The sequence below is a fragment of the Spermophilus citellus genome (assembly GCF_964194105.1).
Source record: "Spermophilus citellus genome assembly, chromosome: 17".
In the NCBI taxonomy this organism is placed as follows: domain Eukaryota; kingdom Metazoa; phylum Chordata; class Mammalia; order Rodentia; family Sciuridae; genus Spermophilus; species Spermophilus citellus.
Window position 1 is genome coordinate 57,182,556 of NC_138199.1, and position 16,396 is coordinate 57,198,951.

Sequence of the window (16,396 nt, forward strand, 5' to 3'; positions counted from 1 at the left end):
GACATCATTTACTCTGGGGTTAAACCATCTGTTGTAGTGGTCCCCACCCTGATCTTTTTGCCTTTCTCTCTTTTGAGGTGCTTTTCCCTGGGCAGTCATGAACAGCCTGCCAGAGGCTTCAATCTGAGTTTATCAGGGTGGGGAGAAGTGCCTTGTTTGTGCCTGAGGGCCATACTGGTGGTCTCTCCATTAGGCATGCATGGTGAGACTGCAGTTTTCAAACTGGAGTTTTTAAAATGGAGTTGCTTAGGCTCAGACCTTAGGCCATCCTCACATAGGCCAGAGATCAAACTCACAGGAGTGGAAAACCATTGATAGGTTTCATACCAGTGAAATTTGATCAGTGTTTCCCTTTTTAGGTCACTTGTAGAACAGCCAAGACCAGAGAGAGATGAGATCAGGGAACAATTAGGGGACTACTGTTGTCTTCTCTGAGTGAAAAAAAGAAATGACAAGAGTCTGGATTGGAATGGAAAGAGGATATATAGATTTGGAAGATATTTGATAGGAAAATCAACAAGGCTTGGTAGTAAACTTGAAATCAAGAATGAGATGGGCTGGGGATGTGGCTCAAGCGGTAGCGCGCTCGCCTGGCATGCGTGTGGCCCTGGTTCGATCCTCAGCACCACATACAAACGAAGATGTTGTGTCTGCCAATAACTAAAAAATAAATATTAAAAAAATTCTCTATAAAAAAAAAGAATGAGAAAAAAATGAGGAATTCATGATTTCCTCTATGTTTCCCACTTGGTGGCCAAGTAGTTGATTCCATTCAACAATATAGGGAATTCAGGAAAGAGAATCTCGAATACAACATTTGTTCTTTCTGTTGTTGAGGGGTGGGGAGAGAATAAGTTCAATAAACATGTTAAGCCTTGGGAATTTGTGAAACATCCCAGACATATCTGGTAGGTAGTTGGATATACAGGTCTGGAACTCTGGGGAGAAAAAAAAAAAAAGCCTATGTTGGAGAGATAGCATGAGTTTAGAATCAGATGAAATTAAAGCTGAGGGAGTAAATGTGTTGGCTCAGATATAGAGAACCGAAGTGGGAAGATGGTCAAATTGTATGGAGTGAATAGTAGTTAAATAAGTATTAGGTATTGTATGGAGTGAATATTAACTTTAGGTAAACATGTTTTGATGTTGTGCCACAAGTGTGCAGCATGTTAGGTATAGATAATATTAACTTTAGGTAAACATGTTTTGATGTTGTGCTACAAGTGTGCAGTGTGTTAGGTATAGATAAGATAGCGATGAGTGCGAAGTGTGTTAGGTATGGATAAGGTAGTGAAAAACAAATGATGTAAGGGAAAAACCCCAATAAGATGTAAACAAGTTAGGCTTAGTATAAATATAAGGCACGGAGGACAGGCAGCACCTCTCAGGTCGGGCACTGACACCAGCCGCCTGATTGGTCCGTCCGGTCTCTGCTCCGCTGCTGCTGTGTGAGGACTGCTGTGAGAATAAACGAAGCATTGGAAAGACATCTCCGTGAGTTGGTGTGGTGTGTTCGTGTCGCCGGGGATTCTGGTCCGGGAAGGACACGGCCGGGGACCCGCCTGCGGTTGACCTCCGAGACCAAGGCCCGCTCCAGCTTCGGGAGCTGCTCCCGACACAAATACAGGCTAGCTCTTAGACTTTAAGATTGTGAACCACTAGCCATCAGGGCAAATGGTCTGTGAGTCTTGTGGCCTCCGAAGAGCACAGAGGAGGTATATAGGAAAGGGCTAAGCTACTGAATCATAGCTGGACAAATGACCTCTGCCATCCAAGCAACTGAGCTTCACCAGTCCTTTTCTACCCGGTGACCCTGTGGTTTTGGCTCCCTCAGCACTATGACAGGCAGAGATGTTGGCACTGTTTTCCTTAAGGAGTTAATTTTTTTAAAAATTTTTATTTTATAATTCTGGGTATCAAATCCGGGGCCTCATGTTTGGTAGGCAAGTGCTCTACCAGTGAGTTACTTCCCCAGCCCTAGATCTTTTTAAAATTCCCATGTCCCCTTACTTTAATTCTCCCTTGCTTTAAATTATAACCTCAAACTCTCCTGATTTAACTGCAGAACGACCCAATTTAATTCAACTTCACAAATATTGGTTTAGGTAAGGGAAATACTACAAAGATGATTAAGCTGTGACATGCCCTCTGTGAATTCCCAATCCACTCTGCATTCAGCCAGACAAGCGTGTTGAACAGAGTTTATGAGAGGTGGGAGTACTGGGGACACTGAGGAGCGAGGACCTCACCCCATGAGTTGCCTTATAAACTCCGGGGCAGGGTCTGGGGCGCCATGTCATGTCAGCCTCCTTAGGCTTAATGCTGAGATGGCACTCCCAAGCGGTTGACATGAAAGCAGCCTCATAAAAGGGTCAGCGTCATTAGGGTGATGAACCAGTTGGTGCTTGGAGATCCAGGGGGGATGAAAGGCGCGGGGTGAAGACGCCCTGCGTTCCCCGAGCTTGGTTGGGCAGGGCTTCCAGGGACCCAAGAAAGCTGGGGGAACTGGGCTCAAAGTATCTCTTCTTGTCTTCCCCGGAAAGAAGCTGTGGACACACTCCAAGGTCGAAAAGGTAGTCCTGGGGGCTCTACCCCTACAATCTTGGGTGACCAAGGCCCCACTCAACTCATACTCCCCTGAGCCTTTACAGGAGACTCAGAAGGATTGCAAGTTGCTATGGCAACCAGACATTCGGAATACTGAGGAAAGCCTAGGCCTAGAGAGGCAACATCCTGCTTTCCTCCTTTCCTTACCACGGATAAAGTGGCGCCCCCAACGCACAGGAGCCGTCCCTGGGCCCCCGCCCCGGCACGGAGACCAACGTGGACCTCCAGGGATGGGAGGTCGCTCTGGCCTCAAGCGGTGCCTCTCGTTGGTAGACGGGCCCGAGGGAGCCCCTCTGGGCGCGGCGCCGCTGAGCTGCTCGATGCTCCGGCCGGAAGTGCTCTTCACCGCCTGCCTCCCACCCGGCTCTCTGGTCCCGGCGGTAAGATGGCGGCTGCCGCGGAGTGCGATGTGGTAATGGCGGCGACCGAACCGGAGCTGCTCGACGACGAAGAAGCAAAAAGGTAATCGGATAGCAGGGTCAAGGAGGAGGCGAGCTGCAGCCCTCTGGCTCAGGAAAACCTGTCTTTGCTGTGATGCAGCCTGCAGATGTTGAGGCTATGCCCCGCCTTCTGCAACCCCCCCCCATCTGAAATGATGTCGGAATGGACCCCCTGAAGGGGCGCTCTCGGGGGTCAGCCTTCCCCTCCTGCTTCCGCCTGGCGGGGGAGCTAAGGCACGGCCAAGTTCTCCAGCGGAGAGGAAGGTCATCCTTATGGTGGAGGCTGGGTCTCTGAGGGGGAGTCTCAGAGGTCTGTTTTCGGGTGGGGGAGGCGGCGCGGCGTAGATGACGACTTCCTTACATCCCCCGACCCCCGCCTTCTCTTGTTAACTTCTGTGCATTGTTGTCAACACTGTGTGTCTCCAAAGCCCTCGCTCTCCTTCTCACCCCCTCCGCCATGATTACACCCCAGCGATCAGCAGCTGGGTAAGAGGTGATTGTGTGTCTCCAGTATTGACCTGGTCGCTCCCTGGTTAACCCCAGAAATTAGAGAGGATAGAGAAAGGAGGCAAAGTGAAGGACGCGTCTCATGCTCTACACGTCAGACTCCTCTTTGCCCTTCCTTCCTGTGTGAGATCCTTATTCCTCTCTGGGCCGTTCTTAAACAGCAAGGAGGAGGGCAGCTGCTGGAGCGCAGTTGGCTGTGCTGGGCAGCCGCAGAGGCTCGAGATTGCCAGTCCGAACTAGCCAAGGGAGTTGCTGAGCGAGTGGTTTTCGAGAACACTCTGGATTCTGGCACCAGCTAAAGCAGATTATTGGAAGTGGGTTTGGGAACAGAGTTTCAGTAGGTTCTAATACTAAAATCGAATTGATGAAAAGATTCTGGAAGTTTTAGTCCTTTTCTTTTTTCTTTTTCTTTTTTGGTGGTGCTGGTGATTGAACCCAGGGTCTCATGCATGCCAGGGAAGTGCTCTAGCACTGAACCACATCCCTAGCCCCCGGAGTCTTTTCCTTACCAGCTGCTGGTTAATTTGATCCTGTTGTTTAGGATGGACTACAGTACCCTCAGTCTCCTCACATATTTTATATCCTGATACCAAGCCCCCTGTTATGTTTTCAGTCTGGATAATTTGAGGTGGTGATGTTGGTGGTGCAGGAGATCTGAAATCGGGATTCTTTTTACTATCCCAAGTTAGGAACGTAAGAGATACTCATTGAAGCAAGAGTTGCAAAATGGGGAACAAAACTATTCCCAACACAGACAGAACTTTAATTAATTGTGAAGATGTAATGTACTTGTATTTGGAAAGAGTTGCTGGTTCTGAGTGCTATAAATAAGGACTTTAGCCAAATATCACTTAAGAAACTGTAAATCTTTGATGTAAGGAGTATACTCAATTAAAGCTTCACTTCAGGACCTTGTATCTAAAGCAAGTCTTTTTCCTTTAAAAAAAAATTACAGCCTTGGAGAATATTCTGTTATAAAATTAAGGTACATGAACTTGAAGATGTATTAAGAAACATAAAACAGGTAATTCTGTAATGTTACCACATCATGCAAAACATAAGACATTTGGTAGGGATACATTGAAATAACAGAGGTTGTTGACTTATTTAACTGCCTTATTTCATGGAATTTAAAATATCATTGATTGTAAAATGCACAATTATTTTATCAACACTAAGAGAATACAACTGTAAATTAAGTAATGAGAAAAATGCAGTATCACTTCTGTGCACAAATCAAAAAGAAAATAAGTGAAATTTTATTAATATTTTTAACCAAAAACATGTTTATTTTTTAGTTGCCAAAACCCAAACTCTTCTTTTTAAAAAAATAATCATGATTAACTTAGAAAAATTTATATATATATATATATATATATATATATATATATATATATAAAAAATACATCTTCAAAGCATTTTCCTTTAATGGGAAACTTAGTTTTATGTAATCTAAACATTAAAAGGTTAAGGAGACCTATTTTGTTGCCATTAAGAAACAAAATGGAATCTGGCATAAGTCAAGAAAACCCAGTCATGCTTCAGGTCCTTCTCCAGGAACCACCATTGTTGTATTATTTCCATTTAGCAAAATCTGATTTACTTTTCCTTCTTCTGCTGTGATCTCAAACGCAGTGATATCTTCCAGCACCAGTTTCTGCTAAGAAAGCTCAGACATTCTTAGAAGGGTAAACATTAAGACCTGTTAGTATTTAAAAAAAAAAAAAAAAGCCTTGTTTATGTATGATTTACGCATTCTAAAATTAGAGTAAAGATTTAGAAGTTTTTTGGGGAGGTGGTTTTACATTTTCCATACTCCTGGAATCCTGTGTAGCCGTACTAAAGGACAAGGAGAGGGACATCCCTTACAAATGCCCTTTTACTGTCTGGCTTGGCTAGAGTTACTTGGCCATGTTCTTGTCTCTCTTGTTACAGTCCTACTGGTTCACTTAGGGACATAACAGTTGATGGGTCCCATGGTTGTTTTTGTGAGGACCAGCAAGGGGTACTTTCTTCCTTACGTTTTGGCTCCAGTGCATCTTTCTCCGGCTGCTAAATTGTCATATTCCCACAGGGGGCAAGATGAGAGGAGATTTTAAGATACTGTTCCTCATGATTCCAGCATTTTAAGTGACCACATGTTTATTTCCTTAGCTTTAGTGTCTCATCAGAGAAAAGGATTTCAGTGTTTTGTTGTTGTTTGGTTGGTTTTTCTTTCTTTTTTCTTTTTTTCTGCTTGTCACTCTGATAAAGTTCACTTTCCTCCATGGCAGTCAAGAGGTTAAAGTAAAAAACATAGTAGTTAGCACTACTTCCAAAGATCGGGGTTCTTTTTTTTTTTTATAATAGGAGAAGAAAAGTTTATTTGAGGGCTCACAGTTTTAGAGGTCTCAATCCATAGAGAGCAAGCTTCATTCCTCATGGCTCAAGGTAAGGCAGGGCATCATGGTGGATGAGTATGGAACCAGCTCACATGATGATCAGGAAGCAGAATGGGGGGTGGTTCTATGCATCAATATTGTTTCTCTTTGCCCACCAGAACATAGTTTTTTTTTTTTTTTTTTTTTTAAATTTTTTTTTTTTTTTTTTTTAAAGAGAGAGTGAGAGAGGAGAGAGAGGGGAGAGAGAATTTTTAATATTTATTTTTTAGTTCTCGGCGGACACAACATCTTTGTTGGTATGTGGTGCTGAGGATCGAACCCGGGCCGCACGCATGCGAGGCGAGCGCGCTACCGCTTGAGCCACATCCCCAGCCCCAGAACATAGTTTTTTAGGGTGAAATTGAAAAGGTTTTACATTTGAACTAATGTAAGGCCTTAGAATTTCCTGGGAAGTTGCTGAACCATTTTATCTAATACCTGCCTTAAGTTAAGGCTCTCCAGTCAGTCAACTCCTAGGCTTGGAAGCAGCTTGATCTCTGCAGGTTGTCTTTTTTTTTTTTTTTTTTTTAGTTCTTGGCGGACACAACATCTTTGTTTGTATGTGGTGCTGAGGATCGAACCCGGGCCGCACGCATGCCAGGCGAGCGCGCTACCCCTTGAGCCACATCCCCAGCCCCCTGTAGGTTGTCTTTACTATGGTTCATTGAAGGATTTCAAACTGTTCATCCAAGAGAAAACACTTCTGGGTTTGTCTTGATGTGACTGGACAGTGAATTCTAAAAAGGGAGCTGTAGACTTAAGCGCCAGGACCTGTTTCCTTCAGATGATATTCTTAACTTCTCTGTTTTCCTGATGGACTCAGGCATGAGCAACTCTTACTAGGTTCTTTCTTCGTATTGAGGTGTTGTAAACCCTTTGTGGATTAGGAATGTACCTTTTATTTCTTTATTCATACTGTTGTTGGTGGGAAGAACTGAACTCTGAATCTATATCTCCAGTATTGCTGTTGTTGCTATGTTTTACTGCAATTTCTTAGAGCATTTTGGAGTTTGTGGCCTTTGTAACTGGAGAGCTTCTGGGAATGCATCTCCCTTTTCTTTCTTACCCTGTTTGACATTCTCAGGAATTTGTTTCCCTAACCTTCTCTTGAAGTTCCAGGGCAGGCAGCAATTTAAACTGGAACAATTTAAGCTGATATGTTAAGGAATTTTCTCATTCTGACATTTCAGTAAGCTCATAAGCAGAATAGGATTTATCTTCAACCTGGAACCTAAACCAGTGAGAAACACTTCTTTTTCATTTTGGTACACTAAGTGTGGATCAGAGATGAAGAGATGGGAGAAATGAGTCATGGTTAAAGAAGGGATAAACCTAGGAATACAGAATCCTGGACACAGCAAATTAATTGAACCCTGATACTATCAAGTGGCAAAATTATTAAATAATCATAACTGGAGCAAAGGTACACTACAGAAGGTCTCTTTTTCTTATTGCTGAAGTTCATGTTCTCATATTAACCAATGTCAAGAAAAGTGAGCAATTAATAAGAAAATGTTGGGTCAAGTGAATGGCAGTTGCTGTAGTGCCAAGTATATTCCCAACTGAACATAATTCTGATTGGCTTAAAGCCCAGCCTTACTGTACATTCCAGCCAATTGGGGATTAGTTTAGTCATTGAAGCTAGTGTTTTCAAAGTTTTTTAAAAGCCGAGTACTGGGCACTTGACTTTGCTTTCTTGCTCTAGGACTTTAGAAGACTGGAGGACAATGGTCAGCGACTATCTAGGTGCCTTTTGGCCTGATGCAAAGTCCCTCTGAGAGTCCACTAATGTTTGTTCCCCTTTCTCCAGTGCTGTGATGTGGAAGTTACTTAGAGGTCGTTCCAGGTATTTTTTTAATTTGTGTAAATTTCAGTAGTAAGAGCAGGATTCAAAGTGTGGTTATTCCAGTAGGCCATTCGTTTTTATTAGAGTGACAATTTTTTTCTTTCCTCAACGGATAAAAATGGCAGTTCCTATGTTTTATTCCATAATTGGCAGGAGGATGAATGGAATGGTAAAGTGAGGAGGAATATATGACTTTCCTGGTCCTACTCTGAGACCTGATATTCTGTTGGCAGGTGACTTTCAGTTTATTGGGGTGGGTGACAGATTATCATATAAGCAGTTAGTCTTCTGCTCGGATTCTAGTATTACTTTTATGGGGAAAGTGAAGGGGTGAGCAGGACTCTCTGTTTTGGTGTTTTGAGTGTTCCTTCTTGGTCAGTTTGCTCTTTTAATCACCTGTTGAACTATGGACCAAAGAAAACTTTGAGAAGTAGAATATCAGTGAATAGTCCAGACTTTCCCTCTGGTTGCTATCTCTATACCCCCTTCCCTCCAAAAAAATCAGGAAACAGACTGTTTCATTTCTTGTGTTTTTTTTTGTTTAGTTTGTTTGTTTTTAACTTTTTTACTTCAAAATAAAAAGAGTGGGGAATGAAGCTCAGCGTTAGAGCATCCCTGGGTTCAATCTCTAGTACTGAGGGGAAAAAAAAAAACTAGTGTAAATTTAAAACTCACAAATGAGGTACCATTTTCTGTGTGAATATCCTTCTGCCTGCAGTGATGGAATTTCTGACAGGATTGGTTTGGATGGTTGCTTCTTCTCTACTGAACAAGACATAGCTCCCTCAGGCTACCTGGTGTCCTTCCCTGCTTGAGCAGTAGAGAGTGCTCCTGCCTTACATAGACTAATCTGTGACTCTTCTTTGAGCTTCTAGGGCCCTTTCTGGCTTTGTTCCTTCTTCTTGAGGCTTCTCCCTGAATGTCCGGAGAACAATTTAAACTGATATGTTAAGGAATTTTTTTCATATTTGTCTTCTGCTTTCTCTCTCTTGTGCTTTAAAGTGAAAACAAAAGCTGTCCCAAAGGAAATTGGGTAAAGAAAGTTGGATAGCAACTGATTTTACTAACAGGTAGAAGCTGTATAGAGCCCAACCTCTGTTTTCTCTGAACAGTTAAGAAAAATCCAACATATAGTACTCTGCAAGTTTTCCAATATTTGTGAAATTATAAAGTTACATAGCTTCCACTTATATGAAATTTCACATTTAGGTTAGAATGTTTTAAAAAAGAAAGAAAGAAGTGGAATAGCTTGTTTTTAGTAAGATAGAATAAAAGTTAGGCTCCTGGGCTCCTTGTACTTACTTTATTATCTCATGAAGGTCATAGAGAGTACAACGTGAAACAGGCCCTGTGACATGCCTTTGGGGACAAGAGGTCCCCTGTGGGAAGAAGGAAAGAATTTCTACTCTTGAGACTGGCTAAGATCCCACAAATTCTGAAAGGCGGAGGGCATTTCTAGATCAACGGGCATCTAGTGATTTTGACTGAATAAAAGTAATGGGACGCAACAGTTCTAGAGTAGGGTGACATTTTGGAAATAATAAATACAATAGGAATGTCTAAAGAATATTTGACTCATTGACAGTATTATTGTTAATAGCCTGAAGGGAAAAAAAGGAAAGATATTTTTTCCTAAGGTTCTTCCTATCAGTAAAATATTTTCCAAAATCAGAAGCCCCTGAACACTCCTCTACTCTAAACAAAAGAAAACTTTTTAATTTTAACAAAAATGGATTTCTCTTTCACTCCAGGAATACTAGAATATGTGAGAAAAATGAAAAAACTGAAACAAACCAAATTCTAACTTATTCAAGCTGCTGTAACGTTTTGATTTAAATCATTATTAATGCTATTGAAATAGCTTAACTTTATTTAAAAATATTATTCTAGTCAAATAGTGTTGTGTGTATGTATATGTGTGTTGTATATGTATATGTGTGTTGTGTATGTATATGTACACACACACACATATATATATGTATATGTATATATATATATATATATATATTGTGTGTGTGTGTGTGTATATATATATATTTTATATATATATATATATATATATAATATATATATAATTGTACAAAAATGTAATTAAGTTGGGCACAGTGGTGCATGCCTGCAGTTCCAGGACTTGGGAGGCCAAAGCAGGAGGATCAGAAGTTCAAAGCCAGCCTGGGCAATGCAGGGAGACCCTGTCTCAAGAAGAAGAAAGAAAAAAGAAAAAAAATTAGCATTTCCTAGCTTACAAATGTTGCAGACTAATGAAACCATGCTAGTCTTTATTTTTAGTGCAATAGAATGGAATTAATCTTTTTTCTCCCTTCTACCCTCTCCTTCTGGAATAAATCTTTTTTTTCTTTTAATACCTTTTTTTAAAAGATATTGTTTATTCATTTTTAAACCTCTATTTCACTTATTTATAAATACCTTTATTTAGTGTTACTTTTTTTTTTTTTTTTTAATGTGGTGCTGGGGATTGAACCCAGTGCCTCATGCATGCTAGGTAAGCGCTCTACCACTGAGCCACAACCCCAGCCCATGGAATAAATCTTAAAAATGATACTGTACAACTGATGTAGAGATTCATCCCTTTTAAAATAGTATATAGATATGTGATGTGTCAAGTAAATCCAGAGAGAACCCAGCCATGTTAATGACATTTTAAAACTACCTCCCAGTGAATCTGGTATTAGCAGAGGTTGATTAAAATTTTTGAATACCTCTTTAATTGCTAAAAAGTTAGATCAATTGGCCTAAGGCAGAGATCTTGCATGAGTGTTCAACATGGAAGTACTTTGAGAGAGAAATAGCAATTTTTATAGGACTTCTAATTTGGGGCGTTGCAGTGTCTATGATGGTATTTTAATGTGTTTTTAATTTAGCTGAGCTGTAAATGTGCAAAGTTGGCTAGTGATCATAAGCCCAAGTTGTCTGATTTGATCACATGATCCTGAGCCCTGCTAAGACCTGTGTGATACCAAAATATTCCCTTGGCAGTATTGTCGAAGTAATTAGAGTCAGCAGTGAATGAATGCTAAATCAGGAGAGAATGCTTATATGATGTACAGACTTTAATAAACATGTAATATAGAAGAGTGGATTTTCAAAGCTGCAGTTTTCTGAGTTGTGAGGTTGTTTCTGAAAAATAAAGATATACATTTTAAAATGGCAAAGCAGACTGGTCACAGTGGCACATGCCTGTCATCTGAGTGACTTGAGGAGGCTGAGGCAGGAGAAGCACAAGTTTGAGGTCAGACTCAGCAACTTAGTGAGAACTTAAGCAACTTAGCAAGACCTGTCTCAAAAAATAAGAATGGCTGGGAATGTAGCTCAGTGGTAAAGTGCCCCCTGGGTTTAATTCCCAGTACAAAAAATAAAATAGCAAGGCAGATCAAGAGTGGAATATATTCTTACCTATATCTGTCAGAGGGAAGGCCAGGCTCTTCAGAGTTGATCTTGTTGCAGGCAACCCTCCCATCATGCGTGCACACAAGACAGATTTTGGGAGAGGGAGAGTACTGGGGATTGAACCCAGGGGCATTTAACCACTGAGTCATATCCTCACCCCCCCCCCCCCCACGTTTTTTTTGAGACAGAGTCTTGCTAAGTTGCTGAGACTGGTTTCCAACTTGTGATTCTTCTGCTTTAGCCTCCTGAGCTGCTGGGATTGCAGGCGTGCATCACCATGCCTGGCAAGGACAGATTATTTTGAAAACCTTTCAGTAGTTGTTTTCACAGAATTTGTTGCAGGTAATTAAAGTAGTAGAGATATAATCATTCCCAGCATTTTTGGTGCATCAGAGCTGTAGTAGTTACTCCGCTTAGAGTAGACTCAAGGATGGGTCGGGGACTGAATAAATCAGTTTTAATCTAAAAATCTTGATACTAACAGGATTTTTGGGAAAAATGGGTCTCCAAAGAAATGATAAATGTCTATGGTGGTGGATATGCTAATCACCCTTATTTGATAATTACACACCATGTACGTGTATTGAAAATGCCACAAGTAGTACCCCATAAATAAATACGTACTTTGCTTCCCCCTCTCCTTACCCCACAGTGCTAGGGATCAAACCTGGGGCCTCGTGCAACAGTAATCCAGGAGTTAGGAAACCTATGCAGCTACCTTAGGTACCTCACTAGTGCTGCCTGCCTCTGTTGGAGGAGGACAGGTAAAATTATTGCCATAACCACCTCAAAAGGCCTTTTGAAAGTCTCCATTGGAAACACTTGAAATTTAAAAAGCACCACAGATAATATTGTAGTTGTTAATAGCACCATCAGGACAGTTATGGCCAAGTCTGTATTTTGCTGTGATATTATATTTTGAGGGTTAGTCTGACTTTTTGTAGCCGTGGATAATAATAATATATAGCTGAATTTAGTCCTTTGAAAAATCTTTTTAGTTAGTACAGGTGAACTCAGTTAACCCTAATCTTTCCTTTCTCAGTACTAACATGTTTCAGTAGGAACATGTTATAACCTCACTTTGTTATCAAATGAACTGACCCTGGCAATAAGTGGAGTGAGATGCCACCGCCAGGTTGCCCTCACTTCATTGTTAACTAGCTCTTCTCCTTCTTTTCCAGTCCCACGCCTTTGACACCTTAGCCTTCAGTCACTTTGCTGTAAGGGCAGCTTGAACAAGCTTCAGCCCTTTCTCAGACTCCCAGGGCAGGACTTGAATGGATTTGACCCTGGAATTGTTCCTGATACAGCCTGGTTCAGTTCTTGCTGCTGCCATGCTGGATTCCAAAGATCTACTCTTTCCTCGGCTGGTCTCGCAGGGTCAGGCCCCTTGGTTAAAGCTTGTTGTGTATTTGGTGGGGAGGTTCAAAATGAAGGAGGGACTCTACTTTGGGCATTGGACCTGGAGGCAAAAAATAAGCGTTCAGTCTAAAAGTACTAAGTGCCCATTGTTTGGGCAGCTGTTAATCAGCCACGTTTCTATGAAAATAAGTCCTTTTCATGAGGCAGTTGTGTGGGAATAGCTAATTCTGGCCTGATGCTGTGCAATGTGAGGTTAAAAACATGGTAACTTGTCACAACACAATTCTTCTTGTTCTTTTTGCTGTGGGCTGACTCTACATTACTTGCTTTGTTTGCTCTAGAATGGAATCTACTCACCATTTACTAAAATGAAATGCATTTCTTGGGGGAGGCAAAATCCAGTTCACTAGGTCTTGCATCTTAAAGAGAAAGGAACCCTTCTCCCTCTATGACCAATGTTAGGAATGTCAGCTTACTTAAATCCAAATTTAAGTTCTGGGTTTGGATTTTTATATGTAGGAGCTATTTTGTGTCTTAATTTAAAGAAATTTGTTTTTATTGTTCATGCTTTATTTTGAGTAGTACAGATTAATTTTTAAAGTATTTATCAATAAGACGAAGTAAACTTTAGAAAGCTTAACATAGTATTTATCAATAAGATGAAGTAAACTTTAGAAAGCTTAACATAGTACAAAGTGCACAAACTTTAGAATGTGACAAATGAGGGTCACATCCTGACCTTGGGCAAGTTATTTAGCCTCCAAACCTTAATTTCTTCTGAAAAACGAAACTCACCTGACTAGTTGTTTATAATTTCCATATAAATCATCATTTGCATTTTTACTGGAAGCCAGTACTGCACTTGCTTCCACGAGAGAACTTTTCAGAAAAAATTTTTCATAAGCTCTAAATCTTACTTAATTTGTGACTTAACAAACTTTATACTGCTGATACAATATCTGCTTCCATGTCTAGGTGCCTTTGGGTTTTCCTCAAGGATTTTTATATTCTTAGCCACTATCTAGATCTTCTTAGATACACCTTAGGTCAGTGTCTGCTTTGGAATATACTATTCCATTTCTTCACAGTGATTTCACTCAACTTCTGAAATCCAGTTTTGGGAGGCCTTTCAAATCTCTTGACTACTTGTAGTTTTTATAATACTTTTCTAAGTTAGATTTATAGGAACTTGTACAGCATATAGAAAGATTTCGGGTGTTGCTTTAAGTCTTTCAATTGTAGGGGGTGTCCTTCAGGACTTTTAATAACCCATGGCTTTTTTTTATAGCATTGTGACAATTGACATAATCAGATTACTCAACAAATTTATATCTATTGCATTTCAAATCTATCAGCATTTGTAAGTTACACCCTTTTTTTTCTTTTCCTCCTTTCTTCTAGCAGCCTTTTCGTGTTAGTAGGACTTACCAGGACAGTGATGGAGAAGAATGGAAAGGGAGATTTGCCTGAATAAAAAGAGTGTGGCTTTGCCAATTTGTAATTTAAAATACATAAGCAAATAAATCACAAATCTTTCCAATACCTGTGTCCATAGATTCAAGCTGTAATCTCTATATAATCATTACTGTTAAAAACATTGGTTATTGTCGCCACTCCAGGCAACCCTGAACTTTAGTCCTTTTTTGCATGTAAAGACGATGGGAAGATTCATCCTTATAACAAAATGTTCAGATATTTAATTATGTTGCATTAGTCATTTCAGCAAAGAATTATCTTTGTCGCTGAAGTTGGGCAGTAGAATAATTTTGAGTATCTTTGATAGAGGTTACTAGTTTGTTGCTCTTTTAAAGTACTTGTTTGTCATGTCCTATTTGTACCTAGTTATTGGATGGATGACAAAGGGAGGAGTAAATACCCACATAGATGTACATGATGGGCAAAGGGAACACCAATAGATGAGTACTCCTTATAGCCTGGTACTGGCAACCTATACCTTACATGTCCCTGTCATCCAAGTTCTAAGTCTCTTGCTGTCATTCAACTCTGTCCCATCTTAAACACCAGTATGCTATGCTTTTAACTCTTTTGCTTTTCCTCTGCTCATCCTTCCAGGGACAAATGCATGAGCCACTTTTCAGGAGACTAAATCATTAAAACTCTTAAGGGATGTGGCCCATTTCACAGTCAGTTGACCATTGAAATTACCCATAATTGTTTTTTCTGGAATTTTGCAAAAGAGCAAGCTGTTGTGATAACCCTGGAAAATAAATGAATCTAAAAATTCAGTTGTTGACTGGGGGTGTAAGCTCAGTAGAAGAGTGTGCAAGAACCTGAGTTCGAGTCCCAGCACCACATTTTTGTAAAACATTTCAGTTGCTGGGAGTGAATGTCTAAATTTGCCTGCCCCATGAGAGAATGACAGTAGGCTGGAACAGTGAAAAGTTAAGGCAGGCAACGTGAAAGGAGTTTTCTTAATTTAGTTTGAATGTCTCTACATGACAGAAAATAGCATTTGAAGAACTTAGATGCTTTTATTAGCACCTTCTTCTTTTGGTTCATCATCCTATTGAACAAATTTATAAACTTCCAACTGAATGTGCCAGGGGCTGTAGACCAAAGATTGCTCCTATGAGATAAACAGATCATTCCTGAGGTGTAATAATGTAATTGTTTCTCCTTTTCAGGGAAGCAGAGTGCTTCAAGGAACAAGGAAATGCATACTATGCCAAGAAAGATTACAATGAAGCTTATAACTATTATACAAAAGCCATAGGTAAGAAGGATCTGGTAGCTATTCTAGAAAATATTAACTTGCCAAATACTCTTCTCAGTAGCTTCTCCTTATAAAGTAACCATTTGCTTAGTGGGCTGATATCTGTTACTGTGTGAACTCCTTCAGGCTTAATGATCTCCTGATGGATAACATTTTTAAACTGAAGGTGAGTAGTTCTTTCTTTGGCAAATTAAAGTTTGCTAAATCCTGAAATTCTGAATGCTATAGCAAAAAGATAGCCACCCAAATGCAACAAATCATTGCCCATTCACTTACTATCTTACAAAATGGCCTTTGTGGATTATCTCATCTCCATACTTAATTTGCCAGCATATTTTTTTTTTTAATTTTTATTAGTTATTGATGAACCTTTATTTGTTTATATGTGGTGCTGGGAATTGAACCCAGTGCCTCATACATGCTAGGCAAGCACTCTATCACTGAACCACACCCCAACCCCAATTTGCCAGCATATTTTAATTCCATGTTGGCATTTTCTTTTCTTTCTTTTTTTTTAAATATTCATTTCTTAGTTGTAGATGGACACAACACCTTCACTTCATTCATTTATTTTTATGTGATGCTGAGGATCAAACCCAGGGCCTCGCATGTGCTAAGTGAGCACTCCACTGCTGAGCCACAACCCCAGCCCCCATGTTGGCATTTTCCTCATCTTACTTGCTCACGTGCTCCCCATCTCAATTCAGAAAAATCAAATTCATTTTAGTACCTCATTGATATTGCTTGCTAGGCGATGAGCTCCGACAGTGCACTTTAAGACCATAATTTAGCTGGCATGGGTGGTGTACACTTGGAACCCCCAGCAACTCTGGATGCTGAGTCAGGAGGATCATGGGTTCAAGGCCAGCCTCAGCAACTTAGTAAGACTCCATCTCAAAAAAAAAAAAAAAAAAGGACCGGGAATGTGGTTCAGTAGTAGAGTGCCCTGGGTTCAGGCCCCAGTACTGCAAAAAAAGAAAAATCATAACTTGTTTTCTTCTTCTTCTTCTTTTTTTTTTTTTTTTTTTTTTTTTGGTTGGATTGGTTTGGTTTCTCTTTTGTTTTGTTGTTA

General features: G+C 40.4%; 1 protein-coding gene across 2 annotated transcripts in view; it reads left to right on the forward strand.

Moving 5' to 3' along the window:
• Positions 1-2,790: 2,790 nt before the first annotated feature.
• Positions 2,791-16,396, forward strand: part of DNAJC7 (DnaJ heat shock protein family (Hsp40) member C7) — a 35,991-nt gene continuing 22,385 nt past the window's right edge. The window contains exons 1-2 of one of the 2 annotated variants that reach the window (XM_081271395.1): positions 2,791-3,069; positions 15,236-15,324. In XM_081271395.1, coding sequence (XP_081127521.1) covers positions 2,993-3,069; positions 15,236-15,324 — 166 coding nt within the window. In that variant the 5' untranslated portion in view covers positions 2,791-2,992. Of the gene's footprint in view, positions 3,070-12,585; positions 12,609-15,235; positions 15,325-16,396 lie in introns of those variants that run through there. The other variant, XM_081271394.1, reaches the window with a different exon arrangement.